This window comes from Macaca thibetana, chromosome 16, assembly GCF_024542745.1.
Source record: "Macaca thibetana thibetana isolate TM-01 chromosome 16, ASM2454274v1, whole genome shotgun sequence".
Taxonomy (NCBI): Eukaryota; Metazoa; Chordata; class Mammalia; order Primates; family Cercopithecidae; genus Macaca; species Macaca thibetana.
Genome location: NC_065593.1, coordinates 40032113 through 40059073, shown reverse-complemented (window position 1 = coordinate 40059073; position 26961 = coordinate 40032113). Strand labels below are relative to the sequence as shown.

At 33.6% G+C, this 26961-nt stretch overlaps 2 protein-coding genes across 16 annotated transcripts in view; both read left to right on the top strand.

Annotated features, from left to right (window-relative positions):
• The window catches only part of LOC126939425 (40S ribosomal protein S17-like), a 670460-nt gene extending 650899 nt beyond the window's left edge, over positions 1 to 19561 (top strand). For 2 of the 4 annotated variants that reach the window (XM_050764792.1, XM_050764791.1), the window contains exon 2: positions 19083 to 19561. In XM_050764792.1, the coding sequence (XP_050620749.1) occupies positions 19107 to 19514 (408 nt within the window). In that variant the 5' untranslated portion in view covers positions 19083 to 19106 and the 3' untranslated portion in view covers positions 19515 to 19561. The remainder of the gene's footprint in view (positions 1 to 19082) is intronic. The other 2 variants (XM_050764794.1, XM_050764793.1) reach the window with 2 other exon arrangements.
• The window catches only part of STXBP4 (syntaxin binding protein 4), a 206661-nt gene that overhangs the window by 60413 nt on the left and 119287 nt on the right, over positions 1 to 26961 (top strand). For 10 of the 12 annotated variants that reach the window (XR_007720369.1, XR_007720370.1, XR_007720371.1 and 7 more), the window contains 4 exons: positions 1545 to 1641; positions 4513 to 4604; positions 13671 to 13760; positions 17560 to 17625. Coding sequence is in view for 9 of the 12 variants with exons in the window: in XM_050764693.1 (XP_050620650.1) it covers positions 1545 to 1641; positions 4513 to 4604; positions 13671 to 13760; positions 17560 to 17625 (345 nt within the window). In the remaining 3 variants the exon portion in view is untranslated. Of the gene's footprint in view, positions 1 to 1544; positions 1642 to 4512; positions 4605 to 13670; positions 13761 to 17559; positions 17626 to 21964; positions 26868 to 26961 lie in introns of those variants that run through there. The other 2 variants (XM_050764699.1, XM_050764696.1) reach the window with 2 other exon arrangements.

Below are 26961 nucleotides of genomic sequence, written 5' to 3'. Positions count from 1 at the left end.
AAGACAAGCAGATGATGCTACACTAAGCTCAGGAATCATTTTTGAAAGAATCTTTCCTGAGATTATTCCTCCATTCTTCATTGTTCCCAAATTGTGCACTTACAAATTAACCAGTTGCTTTGTATATTAATATACCCTATACATACTTCTACTAAATTACATGTTTTACTTATTTCTTTACAGTTGTTCTCACCCTAGAGACCATAAACTCTTTGGGGTGAGAGACTATATTTCATTTATCTATCAGCTATGCATAGTTTAGTGGCTAACAAATAGTAGGCACCAAATAAATTATTTGATGAATGAAATACTAAATGATTAACAAGATTCTAAAGGAGGAAGAAATATGTAAGAGATAATTACCAATACTAAACTTTGCCTACATTTTAGTTTTGATGTGATCGACACTATATATGCTCTTGCCATATCCAATAATAGGACATCCAATCAGTCCCTTTGCGTTAGTTAAGATTAGATTTTGCTATGTATAACTGGTGAACTCAAAATAACAGTGGTTTCCTTTAGAAATTTCTTTCACACCAAAAAGAAGCTGAAAGAAGGTAATCCAGGGCTGCTGTGGAGGTTCCAGAGTGTCAGGGACCATGTTCCAATTATCTTTCTGTTCCACCATCTTTACTGAGGTACCACGTGAACCAAAAGAACTGCTCAAATTCCATCAATCCCTCTTTCTTTCCTTCCTTTCATCTTTTTTCTTTCTCTTTCTTTCTCCCTTATTAATCCGAATAGACAAGAAGTGCTTACCCTGACTTTTGAAAGGAGACTTCCTAGTAGTACTCTATGGCACTTCCCGTTGTATCTCATTGGCTAGTACCTAGTTAGTGGCATGGCTGCTTGGAGATGTACAAGGGGCTGGGAAATGTCTTTTAGCTGCATGGCAGTGTTTTCAGCCGAAATTGTGGTTGGTTCGGTTACTAAGGAGCAAGGAGAGAATGGACATTGGAATACAATTAACAGTCTCTGAATTTTTAATCACTAATGGATACCAAAAGGAGAAAGAGCTTTCCCTTAAGGGACGAGCCTGATGAAAGAGAGAAGTAAGTGGCAGAGAAAGCTTTTTAGTTTAATATTTGTGTAATCCCCAACAAGCCAAAAATCAGAAGATTTTATGTTGAACCTAATTCCTATCAACTTCAGTTTTGCTCTCAAAGACAAGATATTAACCAAATATAATTCATGTTTTAGAGTGTCACTTGTAAATCTGATGTGGTGGGATTCTTTTGCCATTTTACTTCTGCCAAATCATACAAACTAAGAAATAGTTTGATTTTTGGTTATAGGATAATGTCATAAATTTGGTGTTAGCCAAAGTGCTAGTCTTGGGGAAAAAGTGAAGTAGTAGTAAAATCAGGAAGCTAATATTTTATAGGCACTTAATCCATAGTCAGCCGACTTCCCTAGGGTGTTTAATCCTGGTCAACTCTTTCTGGTATTGATTATATTCCCTGGGTTGTAAAGTTTGTAATGAAAAATTTTATTCTTTGGAGATTTGAAAAATTGCTTTTAATGAGTTCTCTATCTTGCAGGCTCTAAATTATCTTGGTATTCAGCCCACAAAGGAACAACACCAAGCCCTGAGACAGCAAGTACAAGCAGACTCAAAAGGGACAGTGTCTTTTGGAGGTAATATTAGGTTTACTGTGTTGTATTATCACCGAATCATCACTCAAGAGTTATTGTGACACATTTTCATTAAGAGTGTTTGTTCTTTAGAAGGAGAGAAGGAAAAGTAAAACTACATCCATTTCAAGTTTCTTAATCAGTACCCCAAGAACTCAGCTAGAATTACTGAGCTGTCAGGGTCAGCAGAAAGAATTTTATTAGGACCTAAACAGCTCTAAACTATCATCATTCTATCATATTCTTTTTATTTTTAATTTATTGCATAAACATTGCTTTAGTAATAACAAAAGAAACAGTACAAAATATGGAAGTTCTAATTTCACTATTGTGAGGTTCCTTCTAATCCTTTTTCAGCTAATATCATGTAGTAAATATATTTATGATGCTACATAATTACAGTCATCCCTTGCTATGGGAGGGGAATTGTTTCCAAGACGCCTGCATATACCCAAATCCAGCCATACTCAATCTCGTAGACAGCCCTGCAGAACCCACATATAGTAAAAGTTTACCCTCCATATATGTGGCTTCTGCAACTGGCAAATACTGTATTTTTGATGCATTTGGTTGAAAAAACTTGATGTATAAGTGAACTTGTGTAGTTCAAGCCTATGTTGTTCAGGGATCAACTCTATTCTTATTAAAGATACCATAATGTACCACTTAGTTGTTGTACTATAATATTAAGGCTTTCTACTATTGTGAATTTTGATTGTTTCTTAGTAGCTGATATTACAAATCTGTATTTATCATCATTGTGAATGTAGCTGTTTTTCTTTCTTTTCTTAAGCCTAATCCTCACAAATGGTTTAGACTTTTGATATATACTGGTAAATTGTTTTTCAGAGATATTTTGCAATATATTTGTTCTACCACCAGTAATGTTTGAATGTAACACGTTTTATCTTCTTGTCACTATTAAGTATTTAATTTTTTCTTGTATAGTAGATGTAACATTGTATCATTTATAAAGCATCTGTATTGCTAAAAAGAAAATTGACCTTTTGGTTTTTAAGTGATGATAAAAAGATATTTTTCATCCCATCTCCACTTGAAAATCATCCCAAAATAATCATGAAAATAAGAAACAGAAAAACATATACAACTAAAACCACAATATCTAAGGACAGGAAAATGGGTGAGGAAAGTAAACAAATTTGTGAGCAGAGGTAGGTAAAGCCCAAGTGTGTGAAGATAGAGGAAAATCACAATGAGGAACAAGTTGATTTGACCCTAAAATGATTTAGGAATTGAAGACATTAAGTACTTCTGGAGACTGAGTTTTTAGGCAGGATATTGAAACAGAATTGTTGGAAATCTTTATAAGGAGAATTATGCATGCTCTTTTCTGCCCTTTCTTAAGTAGTCCGGCATCTACCACGCTACACCTCCGGGGAAAAAGAAGTATATTCCTTTGAGAAATTAAACCAGAGATCATGGACCCATAGTTGCCAGCAGCAAGGGAGTTTGTGGAGTATATAGTGAGTCATCACTCGTAATATGCATCCAGATTGCTCAGGGAACTTTGCCGCCATGTTTATTACTATAGGCAGAAGACTATAGTATTCTCTCTGAAGAAGTGAACAAAAATGTCAGCTGGCCACCAGATTTCCCTGTAGTGAAAACTGCCAGTTGACAAAGCAAGTTACACACACAAAATTTCCAACCAACTTTTTTAGTGCCCAATTCTTAAATATGAACTCATAGTCAAGAGTCACCAGAGATTTGGAGAAATCCTCCAACATAAAGTATAGAACCCCAAACTATCAGACAAACAGAATAAAGGAACTTAGAAAAAAAGAAAAACAGAAGCACAGAAGAGAATTTCAGGTAGGAGGCCAGGAGCAGTGACTCATGCCTGTAATCCCAGCACTTTGGGAGGCCAAGGTGGGTGGGTCACCTGAGGTCAGGAGTTCAAGACCAGCCTGGCCAATATGGTGGAACCCTGTCTCTACTAAAAATACAAAAATCAGCTGGGCATGGTGGTGCATGCCTGTAATCCCAGCTACTCAGGAGGCTGAGGCAGGAGAATCGCTCGAACCTGGGCAGTGGAGGTTGCAATGAGCCACAATCGTGCCACTGCACTCCAGTCTGAGTGACAGAATGAGACTTCATCTCAAAAACAAAACAAAACAAAACAAAAAATTCAGGCAAACTCTCATAACATCTTTAAAAAGATAAGTGAAGGTAATGCAACCATGAAATAAAGTAGAATGTTGTAAAACAGGAACAATCAGAGAACATTTAAAAGAATTCTTGGAAATTAAAAATACAGTAGCCAAAGTGGAAAATATTTGAGGATACATAGATAAGTAAGTTACTCTTCATGTCAGAAGAAGCCTAGGAACTGTTCTTTTTCCTATTTAACCTGTCTTAGCCTCAATTTTTTTCATCTGTAAAATGGACAGGATAAGAGGACCTACCTCAGAAGACTGTTGGGAGGATGAAATTGCTAAGCACCATGCCTGGCATACAGCAGCTGTTACATAAACATTAGCTGCTGCTATTAATAATTGCTATCAAACCTCAGGTTCTTCCAGCTAGAAAAGCCATAAATCATAATATTATCATATGTTTCAGAAAAAGTTCTACTTATAATACAAGGGTTGAAAAACTATAGGTCCACGCTATATATTTGCTTTATTATTATCTTAACCGAATTATTAATTTTAGCAAAGTTAACTGAAGTAAGTTCAGACCAATTTGTCTCTTACTTCTTATTTGGACTACATTTACCTATCACTTCAGTCAATACTATTTTAAGATAATTTATGCAGGTGAAATTTGAAACATTAGCAACTTCATACAGAATAAAGTAAGATTTAGAAGGGGTTAAATGCTATGTTCTTACTTAAATGTGTTCCATTTTAGATTTTGTCCAGGTTGCCAGAAACTTGTTTTGCTTGCAGTTGGATGACGTAAATGTTGGTGCACATGAAATTTCCAATATATTAGATTCACAGGTAGAGTATGCCCTATAGAATTGCTTTGACACGTATAAGTCACAAGTCTTGAATGTTATATGTCATATGTGTAGGCTTTTTTCACTTAAAAATAGCAATAATACATGTTTCTTGCATAAATATATAAATACAAATCAATTTAAAATCAAAAGTAAAAGTTCATCCTGATCTTCATTCTCCTCTCTCACCAGCTTCTTGTGCTACTCCCATACCTAAGTTTACCAGTATTGGCAATTTGATATGTGGAAGATACGTGCTGTAACTAGCTAGCTAGACAGACAGATACCATGTGTGCATGTGTCCATTCTAATCTGTTTTATCTCTCTATAATATACACACAGAAAAGCACCTATATAATGTGTGTATATACTATGAAATTTTATAGTCTAAACCATCCTTATTAGCATCAGATCAAGAAACATAAAATTAAATAAATACATTACCAGATGCTCTCCTGCCCCCAGGTTCCGTTTTGATTGCTAGTAACACCCCTGTACCCCTACAAAAAAATTGGGTAACTACTCTTTTACCTTCTAACAATGTAGATTGGTTTTGCTTCTTTTTGTGCTTTACATAAAATGGAATTGTGAAGTCTATTTGCTTCAATCATGTGTTCTATAGAAGTTTGACATTTATATTATTGAATATTTTAGTCCTTTTCAATGTGGATTTTTGGTAGTATTATCCTCTTAAGGACCTCCTTCTTAATTTATGTTCTATATAATTTGTATATTTAATTAACTAAAAAATTCATTCTTATTTATGCAAGGCAAACCACTTGTTTTTGTTCCACCATCATTTGTTTAAAAACCCATCTTTTTTTAAACAATTTAAACATTTAACAATTTAAACATTTTAAACAATTTAAACAATTTAAACATTTTTGCCATTGATTTGAAATGCAAACTTTATCATATACTAAATTTCTATCTAGATACACAGATCTGTTTCTATATCTACCATTCGAATGTTTTTTACCTTAAAATTGACTTAGTCTTATGATATAGTTATAACAACTTTTCATTGGTTGATTTTTTTTTGTTTGTTTCCAGTGATTAAAATCATTGGATATATAAATATATATATATATTTTAAAGAAACCTGTTATTATACAATTCTTTTAAATGTTACCAGTAGAATCTATATACTACAGTATTTTATACCCATAGCCATCTATTTCAAAGAAAATTCATGCATTATCCTTTTATTCTCAAAACTTTTTCTTTCATTTTCTCTGTTAGCTCTTATTTCTGTTCCGTATAAACCTGGAATCTCATCCTGATAACACATAATTGTATGCTTGGGAAATGATCACCCTGTCATTTTGCTGCAAAAAAAAAAAACTTTAAATGAATTAAAATGATTTGTTTTATTTTCCTATGTTTATAAGGCTTTACAAATTAAAATTTTCTCCTGTATTGAATTATAATTATACTTATTATTGGTACATAATTAATCAATAAAATTAGAAATATGACATAACTTTTGATCAATTTTTATGAACATAATATTAAAAATATAAATCTATATTTTAATGGGATGAAATAATTATTTTCATGCCAGCTGTATCCCTTATGAAATTACCATATTTACCTGGGAATTTCTGGACTCTATTCTGGTGATTTCTTGGCTCCATAAGTCTTAATATCTGATAAGATGTTCTCCTATCTTGTTTATCTTATTTACTTACTTTTAATTGACAAATAATACTTTTATATGTTTATTATGTACAACATGATTTAGAATATGTATACATTGTGGAATGGCTCAATTGAGCTAATTAACATATGCTTTACCTCAAATAATTTATCTTTTTTTATAGTGAGAACACTTAAAATCTACTCTAGCAATTTTCAAAATGCAATACATCGTTATTAACTATAGTCACCATGTTGTACAATATATCTCTTGAAGTTTTTTCTGCTGTCTTATGGAAATGTTATGTCCTTTGACATCACTCCAAACTGCCTCCCAGACCCCTGCCATTCTTTTAAAATATCGCTTTGGCTAATCTTCAGTCTTATCTTGTCCATATGAGTTCCATGAAAAATCTTGCTCTATTGAATTTATACGTTATTTTGGGAAGAATCAACATCTTTATAAATTTAAGTTTCTGTGAACATGTTATGGCTCTCATGTATTTATATCTGCTTTGATGTCAATGTATTTTACATATTTTTAAATTAATTATATTTTAATAATCTAGTTACCTTACACTTTTTGTTGCCATTAAAATTAATGGTACATTTTAAAAATTTGTTCATTTTAAATTTATTTGGTTATATATAAAATAAAATTAATTTTTATATATTTACCTTATATCTTACAACCTTGTTATACCCATTTTCTTTTTATTTTCCAGGAAGTCTTCAACATTTTTTGTTCTAATGATCCCCTTTCTGAATTGCTAATAGTCTTATTAACTTAGATATTTCTTTATTTTTGTTTCTGTTTTCAGTGATACTTCTAAATAAATAATACAGTCAGTCAAGTTCTTTGAATGCTGCTAGAAACCCTAAATTCAAGCGGGAGAATAGATGTGTTACATGTTTTTAATAACTTTTAGTTCAAGTTTAAAAACAAAAATTGCACATTTATTTCTTGGACATATTTAGAGCTCTACTGTTTTCAGGTGATACCCTTTATTGACAGGAAGTTTGAATACTGTTTATTATTAATTACATAATTTCAAATTCCAGAAACACAGAGTATATAAGTATATGATTAATTTATTGAACAAATAAATCTGACCGCTCATTTAAAAAATGATGCATGTCACTTTTTTTAATGTTTCAAATCACTTTGTTCTCTTTTGTAAGCAGTCTCTTTTGCTGCTAAGCATGTTGCCCATTGCAGTCACCCAAAGATCTGGTTGTTCTATAACCCTCAGGAGAGTACCCAGTTCTCCCAGCATGAAGCACTGATTTATCAGAACTAATTTTGTAGCATTTATTCAAAGAGAACTAAAGCTGTATTCAAGTAGCAGAGTTTTCATTCTGCTGATTCAGGTGTTGGGTATTTATCTACCTAATGTTGATGGCAGGGAGCATCGTTTTTTACTGCCAAACAGTTCTCAGAGCTGCCATGCTCATTTTTTATGTGGAAGGCAAAGATAGTTGGGTAATTTACAACATGCCAATGAAGTGGCAATTCAGAGTATTTTTTGTGAGCAAGCAAATCTTTTTTAGCAGCTGCAAATGGATTGTCATGCTCCAAGTTAGCAATTTATTTCCTCCTTACCAATTAATTTTAGGGCAGATAAGAATGTTTTTATAGTTTGGAAGTTGTTGGGATTAAAAAAAAAAAAAGAATGTGTTAACCTGTGATACTTTGACAGCAAAAGCAAAGTGCTAATGGCAATTGTGCAAGAGTCAATAATTCCAGACATGTCAATAATTCCGATATGTCAATGATTTCCAATTCGTGGCTTCAGATCAAAATGTTGTGTAATAGAATTGTATTAATTTTGTATTGTATTTTTTCACTTGAGTCCACAATAAGAAAATGTACTTTTTCACCATACTTACATATATAACTGAAGCAAAAGCCTGTCAAAGCATTAGTTACCTTTTCTATGTACATTGCATTCTTATTTAATATTCACTTGTATTTCATTAAAACTTTGGTTTCACGTTCACTAATGGGTAATGTAACAGTTTGAAGAAACATTATAAAAATCACGATTACTGTCATGTGGCTCACCATACAAAATTACTGATTGTTTTGCAGTGTAATTCCCTACTTTTTTGAGTTCAAAAGCAGTTTAGTCCCCCATCTGAAGTATGTCAATCAGTCTGTAGTTATAGATGCCAACTGTCTATGAGGGTGGGAAATTCCACTATGGTTACCCCCTCAACCATCTCAGTTTCACAAACAACAGGGCTGGGTCATTCTGTTAGGCATACATGTCTTTCACTCATATGTTTTCTTTTTTTGGCTAATAAAGATGGCTTGTCTTTCTTAATTTATTTTTTAAAACATTGTTACTGAAATCTAATATACACAAAATAAAGTACAAAAATGTGAAGTGTACAATTTGATTAATTTTTATTATGTATCTCAAGTGGAATCACCACTCAAAAGGCTCCCTCAGGCCACCTTCCCAGTCAACCACCACTTTCCCACCTTTACATTGGAACCAATATTTTGACTTATAACAACATAGATTATTTTTGCCTTTTACTGAATTTCATAATAAATAGAATTATAGAATTTGTACTCTTTTGTAACTTGCTGCTTTTGCTCATTATTTTGTCTGACTTATAAAATCTCTTGAGATGCTATCTTTTAAGTAGGAATTGCTGAGTCAGTTTAAAATCAGTCCTACTTTTGTTTGTTTGACAACTTTTGGGTTTGGAAGAATATGACATTTAGAACCAAAAATATAATTATCTTACTGTGAGTCTAATCATCATTGCTACATTACAAAATTCACACAGTGCTACACCTGCTGCTGGCACAAGGTTATATGCAGAAAGGGCAAGGCTGGAGCCCACATTTAGCAGTACTCTAAACTTAGCAATAGCAGAATATAGTCCATCTTAGTATGATTTTACCAGACTAATCAAGTACTGTATCATGAATGGATTATCTTAAAATTATAGACAGAACACTAAATTCCCTAAAATAGATTTTCACAGTTTGGGCTCTTGTTAAGTCAATTTAGTGTTCTGCGACTACCCTTAAACAAGTGAAATAGAACAAAATGGAAAATATCAAACTGAACTGTATATGATAAAACTGAGTAATGTTTCACTTATACTGGATCATAATATGTACATATTTCTCACCATGTATAGCAGTAAATACTTTATAGCCACTTCCCTAACAAAAACACAAAATATATATTGAACAACTGCAGTGTGCATGTTTTATGTTCACATGTTATTAAGATAGATAAAACTTGGCCTACATATTTTAAGGAAAAGTCATGTGCCCAAATAATTATAGTAAGAAAAGCTGCATTGTGTGGCAAGGCCGTAAGAGTAATAAAGCTTAGAACATTCAGAAAAGATTCATAACAGTTGGCATTTGAGTAAATTTTGAGGGATAAGTAGGATTTTATGTACTCAAGAGGTGAGTAGGGAGTGATCAAAGTATTAGCATAAACAGAAAAATTAGAATGTAATGCACACAGAGAGTAGTCTACTTAAAAAAAAAAAGATAATTGGGTTCATTCAGGTGACAGAAGTTATGCCTCAAAGGGTAAATGTTAAATTTAGAAGTCTGTACTTCACTCAGTAGTCCGTGAGGAGCCATTAAGGAAAACAGTTGAATGACAAAAGTGATATTTTAGAAAGAGGAATCTTATGTGTGGTTATCTAGGAAGGGAATGAAAGTGGTGGTAGGTAGTCTAGACAGAGGACTATAGAAATAATCCAAATAAAGATAATAAAAAACTAAAGTATAGTGAAGGTGGGGAGAAAAGAAAGGAAAGACATGATAGATCTAGATTACTTACCAAAAACAACAACTGCAACAAATATATCATCAGTAGGACTTGCTGACCCTTTGGACATGAGAACTAAGGAAGAGGAACGAATGGAAAAAAAACAAAAAACAAAAAACAACTCCAGAGTTTTGGCTAGGATAACTAAGAATATGATGGTACAGGTAGCATTAATAGAAGTAGGGAAATAAGGAGAAAGCCTTTTTCAAAGTACAGACGGTGACAGGTTGTGTTTTAGAGAGATTTAAGAAGCTGGCAAATACAAATAACCAAAGGCCACTGGAAATTAGGAAGTAGACACTGGGAAGGAATTTGGGGATATTTTGGAAAGTGATAGTTGAAGCATAACAGTGAATGTGCTCACTCAGAACTTGTAGGGAAAAAGGAGAAAAGGAACAAACTTTGGGGAACCTCCCAAACCCCCTTTCTCCATTTAAGGAGTAGACATGAAAGTAACTCATTGGGAATAGCCTAAATGTGCAGAAGGCTGGGTGAGATATTAGGATATCACAATCTAAAGATGATAAAATTTCAAGGAAAAAAGCCTTCAATACTGTTATATATAACAAAGAAGAAAGTTGGTTGGGGTAATTTTCTTTGTCACATGGCAGTTTTATTGGTGAAATTGGAAGTAATCATTTTAGAAATATGGGAATGAGAGGAAAGATGTATAAGCCAGATTATAAGAAGTGAAAGGAATGAGCAGAGAAATGGAAGGAGAAAAGAAGATACCCAGAAATTTTTAGGTGAATAGGATAGTAAAGTCACACACACTTTTATAAGGAAAGGAGGTAATTGAATAGGTCTCTAATGGAAGGCCTTATCAATAAAATTAGACTGACACTGAAGTTAACTGTTTTGTAACTGTTTCTGTTTAAAATGAATTGAGATTAGGAAATATGGCCAACAGAATAGCAGTTATCCAGAATTGATACAAGTCAAGTAATTTAAAATATGATGGAGCAGCAACAGTAAAAGGAGAGGTGAAGTCAGACCTAATCAGCACAGTCCAATGACCTATAGTATGTATTTCTTGACATCTCCAGAAGGAGATTCTAGAAAGCAGAGTAGAAATGATTTACAATGTTATTTACCAGCTGTTGCAAAGTTCAGGGGATCCAAGGATCACAAATGATATTGTGAGAACCAGACAGAAAACAGATGTGGAAGGTTAAGGAATATAAATTTCAGTAGTTAGTGATAGATTTTGAAAACAGGCATCTGTCTGGAATTGTTGCTGTTAAATAACAACAATTCATTTGCTGCTTCCTTAGCTGAAGTATATTTGAATGGAACTGTATAAAAGAAGTCATTGAACACAAAGGGGCTTTTCAAAGAATTCACAAGGAACATTCATGGCCAATTCTCTGACTGCAAGTTTTTGCTGCACAGTCCAAAATAGCAGTGGGATCATAAAACATTTTTTTAATTCATAGTTTGTTCTATGACTATTTAGTCTAGGCTTTGCCTCTCGAAATAGTACCATGGATTCTTTTATGCATGATTTACCTCCATGATGTTAAGTTCAAAAGTTTATTATCACATCCCTAAAATCCCAATCTATAATTTCTCTTAATAAATTATTTTAGCTCTGGTATCTAAAATGTTAGACTTTTTTTTTTTTTTTAAAGACATGGTCTCACCCTGTCATCAGGCTGGAGTGCAGTGGTGCAATCTCAGCTCACTGCAGCCTTGACCTCCCGCCCACCTCAGTTTCCTGAATAGCTGGAACTACAGGAGTGCCCCGCCATGTCTGGCTAATTTTGTTTACTTTTTGTAGAGACAAGGTCTCATTATGTTGCCCAGGCTGATCTCAACCTCCTGGACTCAAGCAATCCTCCAGCCTCAGCCTCCCAGTGTGCTGGGATTACAGACCTGGGTCACTGCACCCAGCCTTATTTAAACTTTTGAATCCTCCTTATTTCACTTCTTAGAATGAAAAAATGGAATAGGCCATATGAATGCTGAGTAGCAACACTGAGTTTCCCAGATTGTGTTTTGTATACTTTAGTTCCATGAGCTAGTATAAAAATAAATAAATGAAGGCAACAGGGTGATGAGGTTAGGGGTTTGTAGTATGGTGAAATTACTGAGGAAACATGACAAGTTATTATACTTTTTTTTTTGGCAATTCAAATGCTCATTGGCATATTAAGGCTGTTGGACGCCATGTAGGAAGTAAGATTAATTTTTTCTAAAGCATTGACAACTACCACCATCACTACCACTCAATTTTGCTTTTACACAAAGCCTGTTAATATCCTTTGGAACACACTCTGGGAAATATTATTACATTTTAAAATGTGTTCAAAATTATTCTAACAATTAGGAATGAATTCTTATGAGTGTGTGTATTGAGTACTTCTGAGAGAGCAGAGTAACAGAACCATGAAGAATGTAGATCATATAAATTATTGGCAATGTCCATAGATACCCAAAAGCTAATGTGACAGACCAAAAAGAACCAGTGATGTTCAGGGAAATAAATTCTCCCCAAATAGGAAGAATAACTCCTACTTTTGTTATTCTAGAGTTTGGAAAGCAAATATGAGTTTATTACATCTATTCCACCATGTTTTTTGTTGAATCTTTAGTAAAAATCAGAGACTATATTTGTGGGACTCTTGGAATGGCCATTTGTTAGCTGTGAAACCTTAGGCAAGTTATTAACATTTCTGAGCTTGTTTCTTCATCTGTAAAATGGAGACAAGGTGATTGATATTGAATATATACAGTCCTTAGTAATACATCTGCACATACAAGTTTCCAGTAAGTGATTGATATTATTATTTTTATTATTTTTTTTCTACTCCACATTCGCTTCACCTATCTAAAGGGCCCTGCTTTAAGCCCATGCTTACATAACAACCACTTTCTCCACTTAATCCTTTAAATTCTATTTTCTTTAGTTGTTATAGCTTCCACATAGGAGATGGCTGTAAACTTGGATTTTTATCTCTGATTAGACTGTCGTTGTTTTTTACATTATAATTGATGGTCAAAGACATCATGCTAGATATAAGAGAATTGGTCATCTCTGCTATTTTTTGTTGTTGTTATTCACTTGTGCATAAATTATTAATATTATCTTCAATCTACAATTTCTGTGTAGGAATCTTTTTAAGCCACTTGTCTGTTGCATTACATTTCACTTAGTTAAAACCAGATACATAATTGATAAATATACTTTACTAGGCTCATGTAAACCATCTGATTTATAATGTACAGCATTTTGTTAGCCTTAGATACCATGCTATTAGAATGAATATATTTAGGGAATAGTTTATGTTGGTAATTCCTGAAGTCTTTTTGACATTATAAACACAGTCTTCGAATTTGGAATTTTAAGGAAAATTATATTGTTAAAATAATGATAAAGGTGACAACAAAATCAAAATTCTATTATAAGTAACAATAATGTAAAGTTAAGCCTAAATGAGTGAAATTGCTTTAATACTTTAATATTCCCTTTTATCTAATCAAATGACTCCAACGTAAGAAACTGAATTTTGTTATTAGAATACAAAAGCCTAAGACTAGTCAAAAAGGATTTTTATGTTACCTCTCATAATTAGCATCTAATGCACAACTTTTCTCTTATATTTTAATGTTGACAGCTTCTTCCTTGTGATTCTTTAGAAGCAGATGAAATGGAAAGGCTCAAGCGTGAAAGAGATGATGCCTTTAAAGAAGTAAATACACTTAAGGTAACCTCTAATTTAGTTTCCTCATGTTTTCTTCAGAAAAAAAAGAAAAAGAAAAATATCCTATATTGGATTCTGAAGTATTGGGGCTTAACTTTATTTTTAATGGAAAAATATTAATATCAAATAGTAAAAATCAGATTCTTTATTCAGTTAGCCTTTAGAGAATTAATTTTGTGGTCTACATATTTATATTTCACATTACTGTACAACATTTAGTGTGAACAATGGTTTTTGCTCATGTCTTCTGTTCAGGTTCTTTCTTACCCTTTTTATTCTCTCTCATTGGTGGCCAGGGCAGAATTAGATGAAGAGCCAATAAAGCAAGTCATGGCAGTTTTGGATCCTGTGAGTTCTTTGGGAAATACATTTTTTTTCATGTGCAGGGCTATTCTTAAGGGACATCATGTTTTGCTAACGTAACTTGGAATTAAGACAGTATTATATAAGAGAGGAAAAAACACACATATCCCAAATATACTGTAACATTTTACTTCTATTTTTTTTGTTTGTTTGTTTGGTTTTTTGATTCTTGTTTTTGTTTTGTGTTTTTGAGACAGGGTCTCACTCTGTCACCCAGGCTGGAGTGCAATGCTACAATCACGTCTCACTGTAGCCTCAACCTCCTGGGTTCAAGCAATTCTCCCACCTCAACCTTTCAAGTAGCTGGGACAACATGTCCAAGCCACCATGCTCAGCTAATTTTTTTTTTTTTTTTAATTTTTTATTTTGTAGAGATGGTGTCTCACTGTTTTGTTCAGACTGGTCTCAAACACCTGGGCTCAAATGACCCACCTGCCTCGGCCTCTCAAAGTACTGGGATTACAGGTGTGAGCCACCATGTCTAGCCTTGATTGCCTTTATATGGTTTCATTCTGTTTTTAGAGGAATATTACGTTTAAATTATATCCTAATTTTTACAGAAAGCTATATTTTCCAAATCTTCAGGAAAAGCAACATAACCACTTGATTTACCACTAATTTACCATAGGAACATATTTTTTAAATTATTTTATTAAATATGGTATAGTATATTGACAATTATTTAATTTTTATTAAATAGAAAATCTTTACACCAAAAAGAAAGAAAATTTTTTTTGCTATCTTAGTTTTTATAATTCCAACCTCTAGAGGAAGCCATTGTTGCAAATATATTATTTATCTTTTCATAGATTTTTCTCTACACAGAACATTATATTTTTTAAAAATAGGCAGGGCATGATGGCTCACACCTGTAATCGCAGTACTTTGGGAGGCTGAGGCAGGAGGATTACTTGAGCTCAGGAGTTTAATATCAGCCTGGGTAACATAGCAGGACCCCGTATCTACTATTTAAAACAGAAAAACAAAAATAAATAAATAAATATATGTATATGTGGGGACAGGGAGTATGTGAGAAATTTCTGTACTTTCCTCTCAATTTTGCTATGAATCCAAAACTGCTTCAAAAAATAATAAAGCCTTAAGAAAATTTTTTCCAGTATGTGTGTATTTTCACTTCTATGTAAGTCACTTCATCCATCCACACTTTTTTTTATAACTTGCCGTCTTTTTTTTTTCTCTCTCTCTCTCTTTATAAGAATTATATCTCAGCCAGCTTTTCAGGTTAATATACACAGATATACCAAATTCTTCTCGATAACTCTCCTATAAATTAAATGGTTATTTAGCCAGTTCCCTATTGATAGACATTAGACTATTTCCAGTTTTTAAAAATAATTTCATCTTCAGCAGCTTTGTAGATGTATCTATGGGCATTTGTACAGTATATACACAGAATAAATGTCTGAAAATATAATTGCTTTATTAAAAATTATAGACATTTAAAATTTTGCATATGTTACCATATTCCCTTTGAAAAGGTTTTGCCAATTCACATTCCTTCCTAAAGTATATGAGAATTTCACTACTCTAATAGTATTTTATATATTTATTTTCTTACCTTTGAAACCACTATCATTCCACATTTTTTAGTTTAACAATTGTTTTGCTGGAAAATAAAAATTTAGTTTTAAAAATACATTGACAATGGTTTCCTTATATTCTCTTAGAAAACTTCCCCAATGTTGGTTACCTTAATAAGATAACTTTTTATGTATTCTCTTATCTCTGCCTAAACCATTAGACTTGTGGTTTATCAGAATTTTCAGAGGCTCTCAGATCTTTTTCATTTCCTTATAGTTTATCATTGTTAAATTTAATGATATGATATATTTGTTTTTATTTTAATATCAATAGTAATTATTAGAATGTTAATTTGAAAGTGTCTATGCCATATTAATTGAACATTTAAATAAGACTTTCCTGAGGAGTCATTCAATAAATTAGGATTTACCTTTAAAGTTCATGAAATGTAATTGAATATACCCTAATATGACAAAACCTAAACTCCCAGATAAGCTGGCAACCAGCTAGCTCAGTTGGTTAGAATATGGTGCAAAAATTCCAGAAAAAGCAAATTTTACATGTTATAATTACTTTTACCTCAAAATCTATCTATTAGCTGGCCAGTTAAAGAAGCCATGTGAAGTAGTGTACAAAGCAATAAATATTTTGTTAAAGGTAATGTTTTTGTTTTCAGTATTTTTACTTGTATTATACATTCATATAAAAGCAGAGGTTGTTAAATGAAGTTCATAAAGCATTTAGATGGTGTCTCATCACTTTCCATTATCCTGTGACATCTCTATTCTTCATGTCTAATATGAGTACAAATAAAAATGAAACCAAGATAATTTTATGTCAGTAGCTAATTTTTATTTTGCAAGAATAATTTTTAAAAGTGTCGTGGGCTTTATTTAAGGAAGCCTTTCTGCAGAATTCACATTGCTACTGCTTTGCAAAGGTGAATGGAAAATAGATATATTTTCCATTTACAGATACAAAAAAAACTAGGGCACCAAGAGTGAAGGTGACTTGCCAGAACATAAAATCACAGGAGCCAGCAGTCTCTTGGCTCCTGTGGCATATTCATTAGATTGCTATATTACATTCATTTTCATATACCTTCATTTCACCTCTTAGACAAGAATAAGCTGAAATATACCAGAAAGGATATTGCCTCTTATAAACATTGCAATATTGTCATGAATCTTTACCACTCAATTTAATGTTCAAGCAATTCCTCTGTTCAGGTTTGTATTTAATGGCTCTTAAATTACTCTTAGTATTTCTGATTTGACCAATAAAATGTGGATTTATTTAAGATATAATTAACAAAATTGGACATTGTAGGGTATATACTTCACTTAATTTCAAATCCAAAGGTATTTTATTTGTATGCATAATGTTAATCTTAATAACTATTATTTTATATTTTGGTTACATTAGTCATATCTGTCTTTTCATGGATAATCTTCCAAGAATAAGCTAAAATTAAATTAGGAAATTAAGAGATGAGCCAGTCTCCATTCATATGCCCTCTTTAGTATGGTCGAAGACCTTTAATTCTAATTTGTAATAATAATGCTCTTCAATTTGGTATCTCTTTGGCAATGATAGCTTAACCAAAATCCAGTTAATATTTACACATTTGTACTCTTAACTGGCTTCCGTTTGAGCTTACATTTTGAGATTGTGCAAAATTAAGGTAATAAAAAGTGTATTTACATCACAATTTACTGTAAATAACTAATTACTTTTAAGTGCCCCATGTAAAGCTGGAAAAATGACTAGAAGCAACATTTTCAGATTGTAGCAGTTTGATATTTGGGGAATATAAGCTTTGAAACAAGGAACTAATAAGTCATACTTGTTGATAGTTTCATAACAAGTTGTTAATTTGGTGGTTTTTTAAATATAGGAAAAATTGTTGGAATCAGATAAGCAAAGGAAACAATTGACAGAAGAGCTCCAGAATGTGAAGCAAGTAAGTATATGTATTGTGTATATGTGTGCTCATGTGTCACATGTGTGTGTGTGTGTGTGTGTGTGAACATATGAGGTATAATTATAAAGCAGTGATTCTTTATAATATCGCAGAGCTTCCTGATACGTATTATATAATACAAAATAGCATAGATCTTAAAAGCAATCACTTTTGGAGGCTTTACCTATGCTAAAGTCTTGCTGCTATTGCTCAAAACAATGTTAAAATATCTTTGAAATTGCTTTGAAAGAAAGATATCCATAGACCAAAATAACCAATCTCCTTACTTTTCCATTATGTTTTCTTTTCTTTCATTTCCCCTTTTTTCTTTCTCTGTTTTCTTTTGTTACTCATACTTCATTTTACTAAAGAACAAAAAAGCCATCAAGGCAGAGCATTTTTTACATTTATTTGTTAATAATAAAAAGTAAATATTTATTTTCACTTTGCATTATTCTTCAAAGAATTTGAGGTAGCTTACTATAAAACAAATATATGACATTATCATAAAATGAAAACCCAAATGACAAATAAAATATAAATAAGAGAACTTTGTTAGAGATCAACAGTGGTCACCTGATTTTGAATCTCCCTCACACAGTCCCCCTAGAAAACATAAAATCAACAAAGAAAGCAAATAGAACCATGCAGGACCCATATTTTGAATATGACTATGTGACATAAAACACCACAGCCTTTAAAGTATGTATAAATAAAGTAAGAAAAAGAATAATTCCAACAAAACTCCTGCAGCTTGCCTGTACTGAAACCTGGATTACAGAGAACAGAGGAGGCAAGGCTTGAAAAATTCTGAAATAAAGAATAGAGAGAAACCATGAATGAGATGAAGAACAAACAAAATCAACCCCAGAAAGAGAAAATGTAACAATAAGTGCCAAAATACTGGACATAGGTCAGGACTTGGTGATTCTTAGCACTAGCTACAAAAAAGAGACTTCAAGGTATGAATGCAATCAGAAGTGGCAGCCTTGAAGAATCATTGTTTCTGAGGAAGAACCAGATAAATAGAGAATGGATAGAATTCCTTGGAGACTAGGCAATGATGGGAAAGAAGGAAATAAGAAGGGAAAATTAAGGATCTTATAGAAATGAAAGCGGAACACAACTTACTAATCCACCCACCCTACCCTATGACCATCAAAACAAGATCCATTAAATAAACTGCACAGAAGAGAGTGCTCTTGAACTAAGAACTTTTTCTGTGAAATAAAAAAGAATAGAACAAAAATTCTATCTCCATCATTATAAAATAACTGGAAAAATCAGATTGATATCAATGAAAGTTTTCCTCCTGATGAAAACTTTCCAAAACAATTTAACCAAAAAGCTTAAGAAAACTGTAATGTCACACTCCATACTCAAGGGAATATCCTCAAATAAGCATTTCAGGCTAAGAAAAACACATCTCAAATCAGAAGCTTAAAAAATAATAATAGCCTCTTTACCAAGGACCCGCCAACATGGGCCGCCTTCGCACCAAAACCGTGAAGAAGGCGGCCCGGGTCATCATAGAGAAGTACTACACGCGCCTGGGCAACGACTTCCACACGAACAAGCGCGTGTGCGAGGAGATCGCCATTATCCCCAGCAAGAAGCTCCGCAACAAGATAGCAGGCTATGTCACCCATCTGATGAAGCGGATTCAGAGAGGCCCTGTAAGAGGTATCTCCATCAAGCTGCAGGAGGAGGAGAGAGAAAGGAGAGACAATTACGTTCCCGAGGTCTCAGCCCTGGATCAGGAGATAATTGAAGTAGATCCTGACACTAAGGAAATGCTGAAGCTTTTGGACTTCGGCAGTCTGTCCAACCTGCAGGTCACTCAGCCTACAGTTGGGATGAATTTCAAAACGCCTCGGGGACCTGTTTGAATTTTTTCTGCAGTGCTATATTATTTTCAATAAATCTGGGACAACAACAACAACAACAATAATAATAATAATAATAATAATAATAGATATTGATACCCCCCCCAAAAAAAATCAGGAAAAACTGAAATGAGAGTTGATAAAACTTAGGAAAGAAGGAAGAGACAAAATCCTATCAGAAATGAAAACTAAATTACAAGTTGCCCTAGGAAGAATATAATCAAGTGAAAAGGCAATGAAAAAACAAGAAAAGCAACTAGGAAAGTGAAAGTATAATCAAGAAGTAAAAGAGTTTCTTAAAGAAATCAATCAAAATAACTGAACAGCACTAATACTTAGAACTATAATCCAAGAAAACTTTCTAAAGTTAAAATAAGACCTGAATCTAATATAGGTACTGGGGAAATCTGACCTGGAAAGATTACTCTACAACATATTCTAGTAAAATTATTAGACTTTAGAGGAAAATAAATGCACAATGCCTCCAAGTAAAAAGATTAAGTAACTTACGAAGGCAATAGAATTAGACCAGCATCAGGTTTCTCAAAACAACATGCAAAGTAAGGCAATAGTGGAACAACATTTTCAACATTAAAGGAAAGAAAGAAAGTATACAAAAATGTTGTATACAGCCAACCTGACTTTTAAAATATCAAGGCCATAGCAAACAGTTTGGGATATACGAGCACTAAGGGAATACTACACACATGTGGTATTCCTGAAGACCTTCAGATAGGATGAGTTTTATCCAACTAAAAAATGCCTGAAATAACATTGAAAAATGTTTCCAAATGCTTCATATATTTTATTGTACAGGTGAGACTAAAATGAGTCAGTGCATGGATGAAAAAACTAACACGTCAACATTAAATGTGTTAACAAAAGTCAAAAGATGTAAATTTTTTGATGGGAGGATAAGAAAGAAAAAAGAGGAATACAGAATACCTCGTTTTCTTATATAAGCAAAGGGTAGCAGTCAACAAATATTTAAAAGTGATATCACATAAAAATTAGGTAAAAATAGAGGAAACAGTAAGCATTTAAAAAGTAATAATGGAAAGATAACCTATAGAATGAAAATACAAACCTTCATAAACACCAAAAATAATTTTTTTTTTTTTTTGAGACGGAGTTTCACTCTGTCGCCCAGGCTGGAGTGCAGTGGCTGGATCTCAGCTCGCTGCAAGCTCTGTCTCCCGGGTTTACGCCATTCTCCTGCCTCAGCCTCCCAAGTAGCTGGGACTACAGGCGCCCGCCACCTCGCCCAGCTAGTTTCTTTTTTTTTTGTATTTTTTAGTAGAGACGGGGTTTCACCGTGTTAGCCAGGATGGTCTCTATCTCCTGACCTCGTGATCCACCCGTCTCGGCCTCCCAAAGTGCTGGGATTACAGGCTTGAGCCACCGCGCCCGGCCCAAAAAGAATTTTTTAAGTAAAAAGGACACACAAAGAAATGCAGTAAATATACACAAGAATTTCAACATAAGACAATTTGATAGAACCGCGACAAAACATAATGATTATCTTAACATGAATAAGATCGACTCACCTATTTTTAAAAAAATTTTTTTTAAAATGTAGTTTGCCAAAACTGACCAGAGTAAAGATAGAAAGCCTAAAAGGCCATTTTATGTAGAAGAGATAAAGTAAGTTATCAAGAAACTACTAGATAAAAGGACCCGGCAAGATGGCTTCACAGAGAAATTTAACCAAACCTTTGACAGTCTTAAAGCTATATAAATTGCTTCAGAGTGTAAAAAATGAAAGAAAATTTCCAAATTCTTTTCATGAAGCAAGTATAGCGTCAGTGTATAAACTTAATAAAAATAACACAAAAAAGAAGATACAATTAGAGGCATATGACTTGGAAAAGAAAAAATACAACTGTCTCTTTTTGCAGATGATATAGTAGTAATCTGGAATACCCTAGAGAGTGATAAAAGTAACTCAGTAAGTTGATAAGCTAGCAAGATATAAAATTAATATGCAAAACTAAATTGCATCCATATACACAAATAATAACCAATTAGAAGTTTTAATAGTTGAAGAGAAACCAAAACTATATAAAAAAATAGGCAAAAGACCTGAACAGATAATTCATCAAAAAAGCTGTAAAAATGTCCCTTAAACAAATGAAAAGATACTCAACCTCTTTCTCTCATAATAAAAGAAATGCGAGTTAAATCTATACTATCATCGAACTCCTAGCTTCTAAAATCATTAAATGAAACCATCTAAGAAATTATGGAATAAGACTCTGACAGACGACATCCCCCAATAAAAAATAAGTCTAGAACCTAAACATTTAATAATAAGCAGCTACCAAAGGAATTGGAGATTGAACATCATCAGACAAGTTGCTACTCCTGGAAGAGAAGCAGAATATTAACATGTACCTAGAAGTAAGAAGTAAAAATTACATGAAATGGTATTCTTTTGTTTGTTTTTGTTTTAGATGGAGTCTTGCTCTGTCACCCAGGCTGTAGCGCAGGGGCACGATCTCAGCTCACTGCAACCTCCACCTCCTGGGTTCAAGCGATTCTTCTGCCTCAGCCTCTTGAGCAGCTGGGATTACAGGTGCGCACCACCATGCCCAGCTAATTTTTGTATTTTTAGTAGAAACGCGGTTTTGCCATGTGGGCCAGGCTGGTTTTGAACTCCTGACCTCAGGTGATCTGCCTGCCTCAGCCTCTCAAAGTGCTGGATTACAGGTGTGAGCCACTGCACTGGGCATAAAATGATATTCTTAGAGAGGTGTCACTCCTTTCTGTATGTTTTATGAACAAGGAAAATTAAAAATATAGCTGCTTATTTTTGTAAAAGAAATCAAAGGAGGGATAAACTACACAGCAATGAAATTAATTACCTACAACATGGGTAGACATGCATGTTAAGATACAAGAAAGAGTGACACCTCTCTAAGAATACATTATCATGTAATATTTACTTTTGTGTACATGTTAATATTCTACTCATTCAAAAAATATATTAAAAATTAAGATGGAAAGGGGAAAATAAACCTAAAACTGCAAGTGTACTGAAGAAAATGAATCTAATTGTATTTCAAATGAATACCATAATTATGATAAGAAAAAAAAAACAAAGATAGATAGAACCAATTCAAGTAACTAGTGAATACAGTATTTGTGCTCAGTATTTTGTCTGGACGGAATTGAGTTGGGAAGGAATTTCATACAAGTCCTAAACCTTTTTTTTTTTTTTTTTGTATGTTTTTTGTTTTGTTCTGTTGTTTTACTGGTGGAGCAAAGCAGTTCTGAAACAATTTTAGATGCTTTATAGGTCTTAGCAAATGTGTTGATTGTTATTGAGAAGCAGAATCTCAATGAAAAAGAAAAGACAAAATAGAATGAATGAAGTCAAGAAAGGACTCTGAGTTGGGTGTGGTGGTATGCATCTGTAGTTCCAGCCATTTGGGAGACTGAAGTGGGAGGATGGCTTGAAGCCACAGTATGCTATTATGGTGCCTGTGGCTAGCCACTGTATTCCAGCCAGGCCAACATAGTAACACCTTGTCTCTTAAAAGGAAAAAGAAAGAAGGAAAGAACCCTGTGGGATGGGCTTGAATTGGATGTATCATTGTGAATACATCATTTCTTATATATGTATGTGCATATGAACGTGTATGTACACATCTGTATTATATATATGCGTGTATATATATACAAATGTTCCTCAACACAATGGGGTTATGTCCTGATACATCCAATCCAAGTTGAAAATATCATAAGTAGAAAATGTGTTTAATACCCCAGTAAGTCTATTATAAAGTCAAAAAAACATTAAGTCAAACCATCATAAGTCAGGGACCATCTGTATATGTATATTTTCCCTAGCTCTGTCAACTTAAAGGACTAAGAAACAGACACCCTAATAACAGTGAGCACATTACTATATCTAAGTGTCCAGATACCACTCCCCACTAAAAGAAACTCAGGTTACTCAGAGAAATGACTAATTTTAGAAACAAGGAAGGATAAGTAAAATATAAGCTTGGAATATCTTAATATGTCAGAAAATAAGGACATGTTCAAAATGACAGGGGCATATCACAAGGAACTAGCTTGAAGGGGCTTCCACTGGCCAAATATGGAAGAACTTGAGTACAAAATAATTTAGTACAGTAATGTATTGCAGACTATAGAAGAAATCGTAATTCATGGTATCATTAGTAAATTGATTAATTAATAGGGAGAAAGGAGTACTTTTGCTCATAGTAGGATGTTGAATACTGACTGGTAATTGCAGAGAAGCTGCTAGTTTTGGAAATCAGCATTTTACATCTATTTTAGTAAAGACTTGATAGGCACAAATCATTCAATGCTAAATTTAGGGGAAAATTTTGATGAAGAGCAGAATATTTACATGGTTTTAAAGTATCTCTCCACAAACTGCTTATTAATTGCAAGGGGATAAAATAGCAATTATATAGTGGAGGAATCAGAAAACACCTTGACTGGTGCTAAATGTTGATATCCCAATGAAGAACATATGGGCATTGTGTGACTCCAAATGTGACGCCCAAAAAATGACTACAACATCACCTGTGTAGTTTTCTGGCTGAGAATGTGTAACCTGAATCTAACCATGAAGAGATGTCAGGCAAGCTCAAAATGAGAGAAAGTTTCGTTTAAAAAAAAAAAAAAAAAAAAGACGTGTATGACGTGTGTGTGTGTGTGCACGCATGCGTGTGTGTGTATGGGTTGTATTCTTTAGAAATGTCCATGATATTTTCTTAAAAAAAGCAAAGATAATAGAAGTTTACAGATTAAAAGATGCTAAAGAGACGTGAAAACTAAATACAGCATCTGACTCCAGACTGGATCCTGTACCGGAACGGGAAAAATGCTATAAAGGACATTATTGGGTCAGTTGACAAAATTGGAATACAGATGGTAGATTAAAGCATTGAATTGATGTTAAACTTCCTAAATTTGTTAACTGTACTGTGGTTATAGAAAAGAATATCCTTATTCTTAGGAAATATGTGGTTATATAAGAGAATATCCTTATTCATAGGAAATATTGGAGTTTTTAGGGATAAAGGACCGTGATGTATATAACTTACCCTCAGATGGTTAAAAAAGTGCATGTATATTTATATATACATATGTGTATTATTTATACACATATATGTAATTGCATTATGTTTAACTATTACATATATGAATACATATATGAGAGAGATTGAGAACATGTAAAATCTCAGCAGCAACCACTTACTATCAGTGGCTTACAAGAATATATTGTTTCTCACTCAGGAACATGTTGGCAAAAGGATGAACCTGGGGAATTAGATAAATCTGGGTAAAGGATATGAGGATATATTCTTTATATTATTCTTGCAGCTCAACTGAATATTTGAAATTATTTCCAAAGTCAAGTTTTTTTAAAGTCCTCTATTTCGGGGCCAATTTTCAGACCCTCATTTTATTAAATATTTTTGTACTTTAATTGATATGACTTTTTAGTGCTTTTCATTCTGTATCTTTTATACCTCCATGAGTTTGTATGGCCAGATCTTTTTACATTTTAGTGTTTGCATCCTGAAAATGGACGTTTACAAATCTTTCTAGTTAGTTTTTGTATATAGAATAAATTAGGGGAGTTTTCTCCTAACTTTAAATTTTTCTTTTCTCCTAAAGGCTTGGAATATATAATCTTTAGAATATCAACCATGATTGATTAAATAATAATTATATTAAAGGGTGATGTAAGACGTGAATCTAAAGAAAAACAGTAGTTGGTTTTTTTTCTTTTTCTAGCAGTACCTACTTTTTCCACATGAGGCCCTCCTGTATTTATTTCTGTGAAAGGATTAGTTTCTGTTATTAAGAAAGGTCCTGTCTGCAGGAATAAGTAATCTAGGGCTAATTTGTATTAGAATTTAATAAGACAAAAAATGAATATATGAAAAAATATATAAATAAAAGAGAGAATCTTATGTGGTTTACAGTGAATTAGCCAGGCACGGTGGCTCGCGCCTGTGATCCCAGCATTTTGGAAGGCCAAGGTAGGTGAATCACTTGAGGTCAGGAGTTCAAAACCAGCCTGGCCAACATGGCGAAACCCCATCTCTACTAAAAATACAAAAAAATTAGCCGGACAGGGTAGTGCATGCCTGTCATCACAGCTACTCGGGAGGCTGAGGCACAAGATTTACTCTAACCTGGGAGGTGGAGGTTGCAGTGAGCTGAGACTACACCACTGCACTCCAGCCTGGGTAACAGAGTGATATGCAATCTCAAAAACAAAGCAAAAACAAAAAAACAGTGAATTGGCCTAAGGATAAGTGCAGTAGATTACGGGGTTTGGAGGTATACCATTTTAGTTTATACCCTGACCCTGCCTCTTGCTAGCTTTTGACCTTTATCAAACTACTTCACCTTTATGGGTCTTAGCTTCCTCATCTGTAAAATAGGGTTGATAATAGGATCCTTCACAATAACATTAGAAGTATTAAGATAATATACATAGATGATAATGTGTATAGCACATACCACTCAACAAATATTATTATAAATAATAGAAGCAGAAATATTAAGAGCTGGAAATGATTTGTATTAACTATTTAATAAAGAGGAGGAAAATGTAATTTTAACTGAGGGCATAAGGGGACTTTTCATAGATAAGGTGGCACGTCAGCTGACCCAGACACAGAAAGGGAGCGCATTTCAGACTGAGAAAACAGCATGAAAATCATGGCAAAAAGGGAAATTTGCTTGTGTTTGGGGTCAAAATAGACCTTTTCTATGCTAACTTTATTTGTTAACATATTTCTGTCATCGTGTCTGAAAAAGTGTTAATAATATCTACCTTATAATTTTTTCACAGGACTTGAGAATTTAAGAGCCTAAACCTGTCAGGAATATAATTTTGAATACTAGTTTTGACATGTATTCTTTTATCAACATCATTATCAAAGGCCCAGGAACATAAGGGAAACATGGAAAGATGAATCTGTTGGGAAATGACATTTGGGTGGGTGTGTTGGGGCCTACACATATAAACAGTGAATACCAGCCTAAGATCTTAGAGGACTGCCATTTAAAATATTTAACAAAGAGAGAAAAGTGAACAACTGTCTCCACACATAATCTGACCCCACTCTTTCTTTCATACTCCATAACCAATTTGTTGGGCCTACTTTTTTTTTTTTTTTTGAGACGGAGTCTCGCTCTGTCGCCCAAGCTGGAGTGCAGTGGTACGATCTCGGCTCACTGCAAGCTCCACTTCCCGGGTTCACGCCATTCTCCTGCCTCAGCCTCCCGAGTAGCTGGGACTGCAGGCACCTGCCACCACGCCCAGCTAATTTTTTTGTATTTTTAGTAGAGACGGGGTTTCACGTGTTAGCCAGGATGATCTCGATCTCCTGACCTCGTGATCCACCCGCCTCGGCCTCCCAAAGTGCTGGGATTACAGGCATGAGCCACT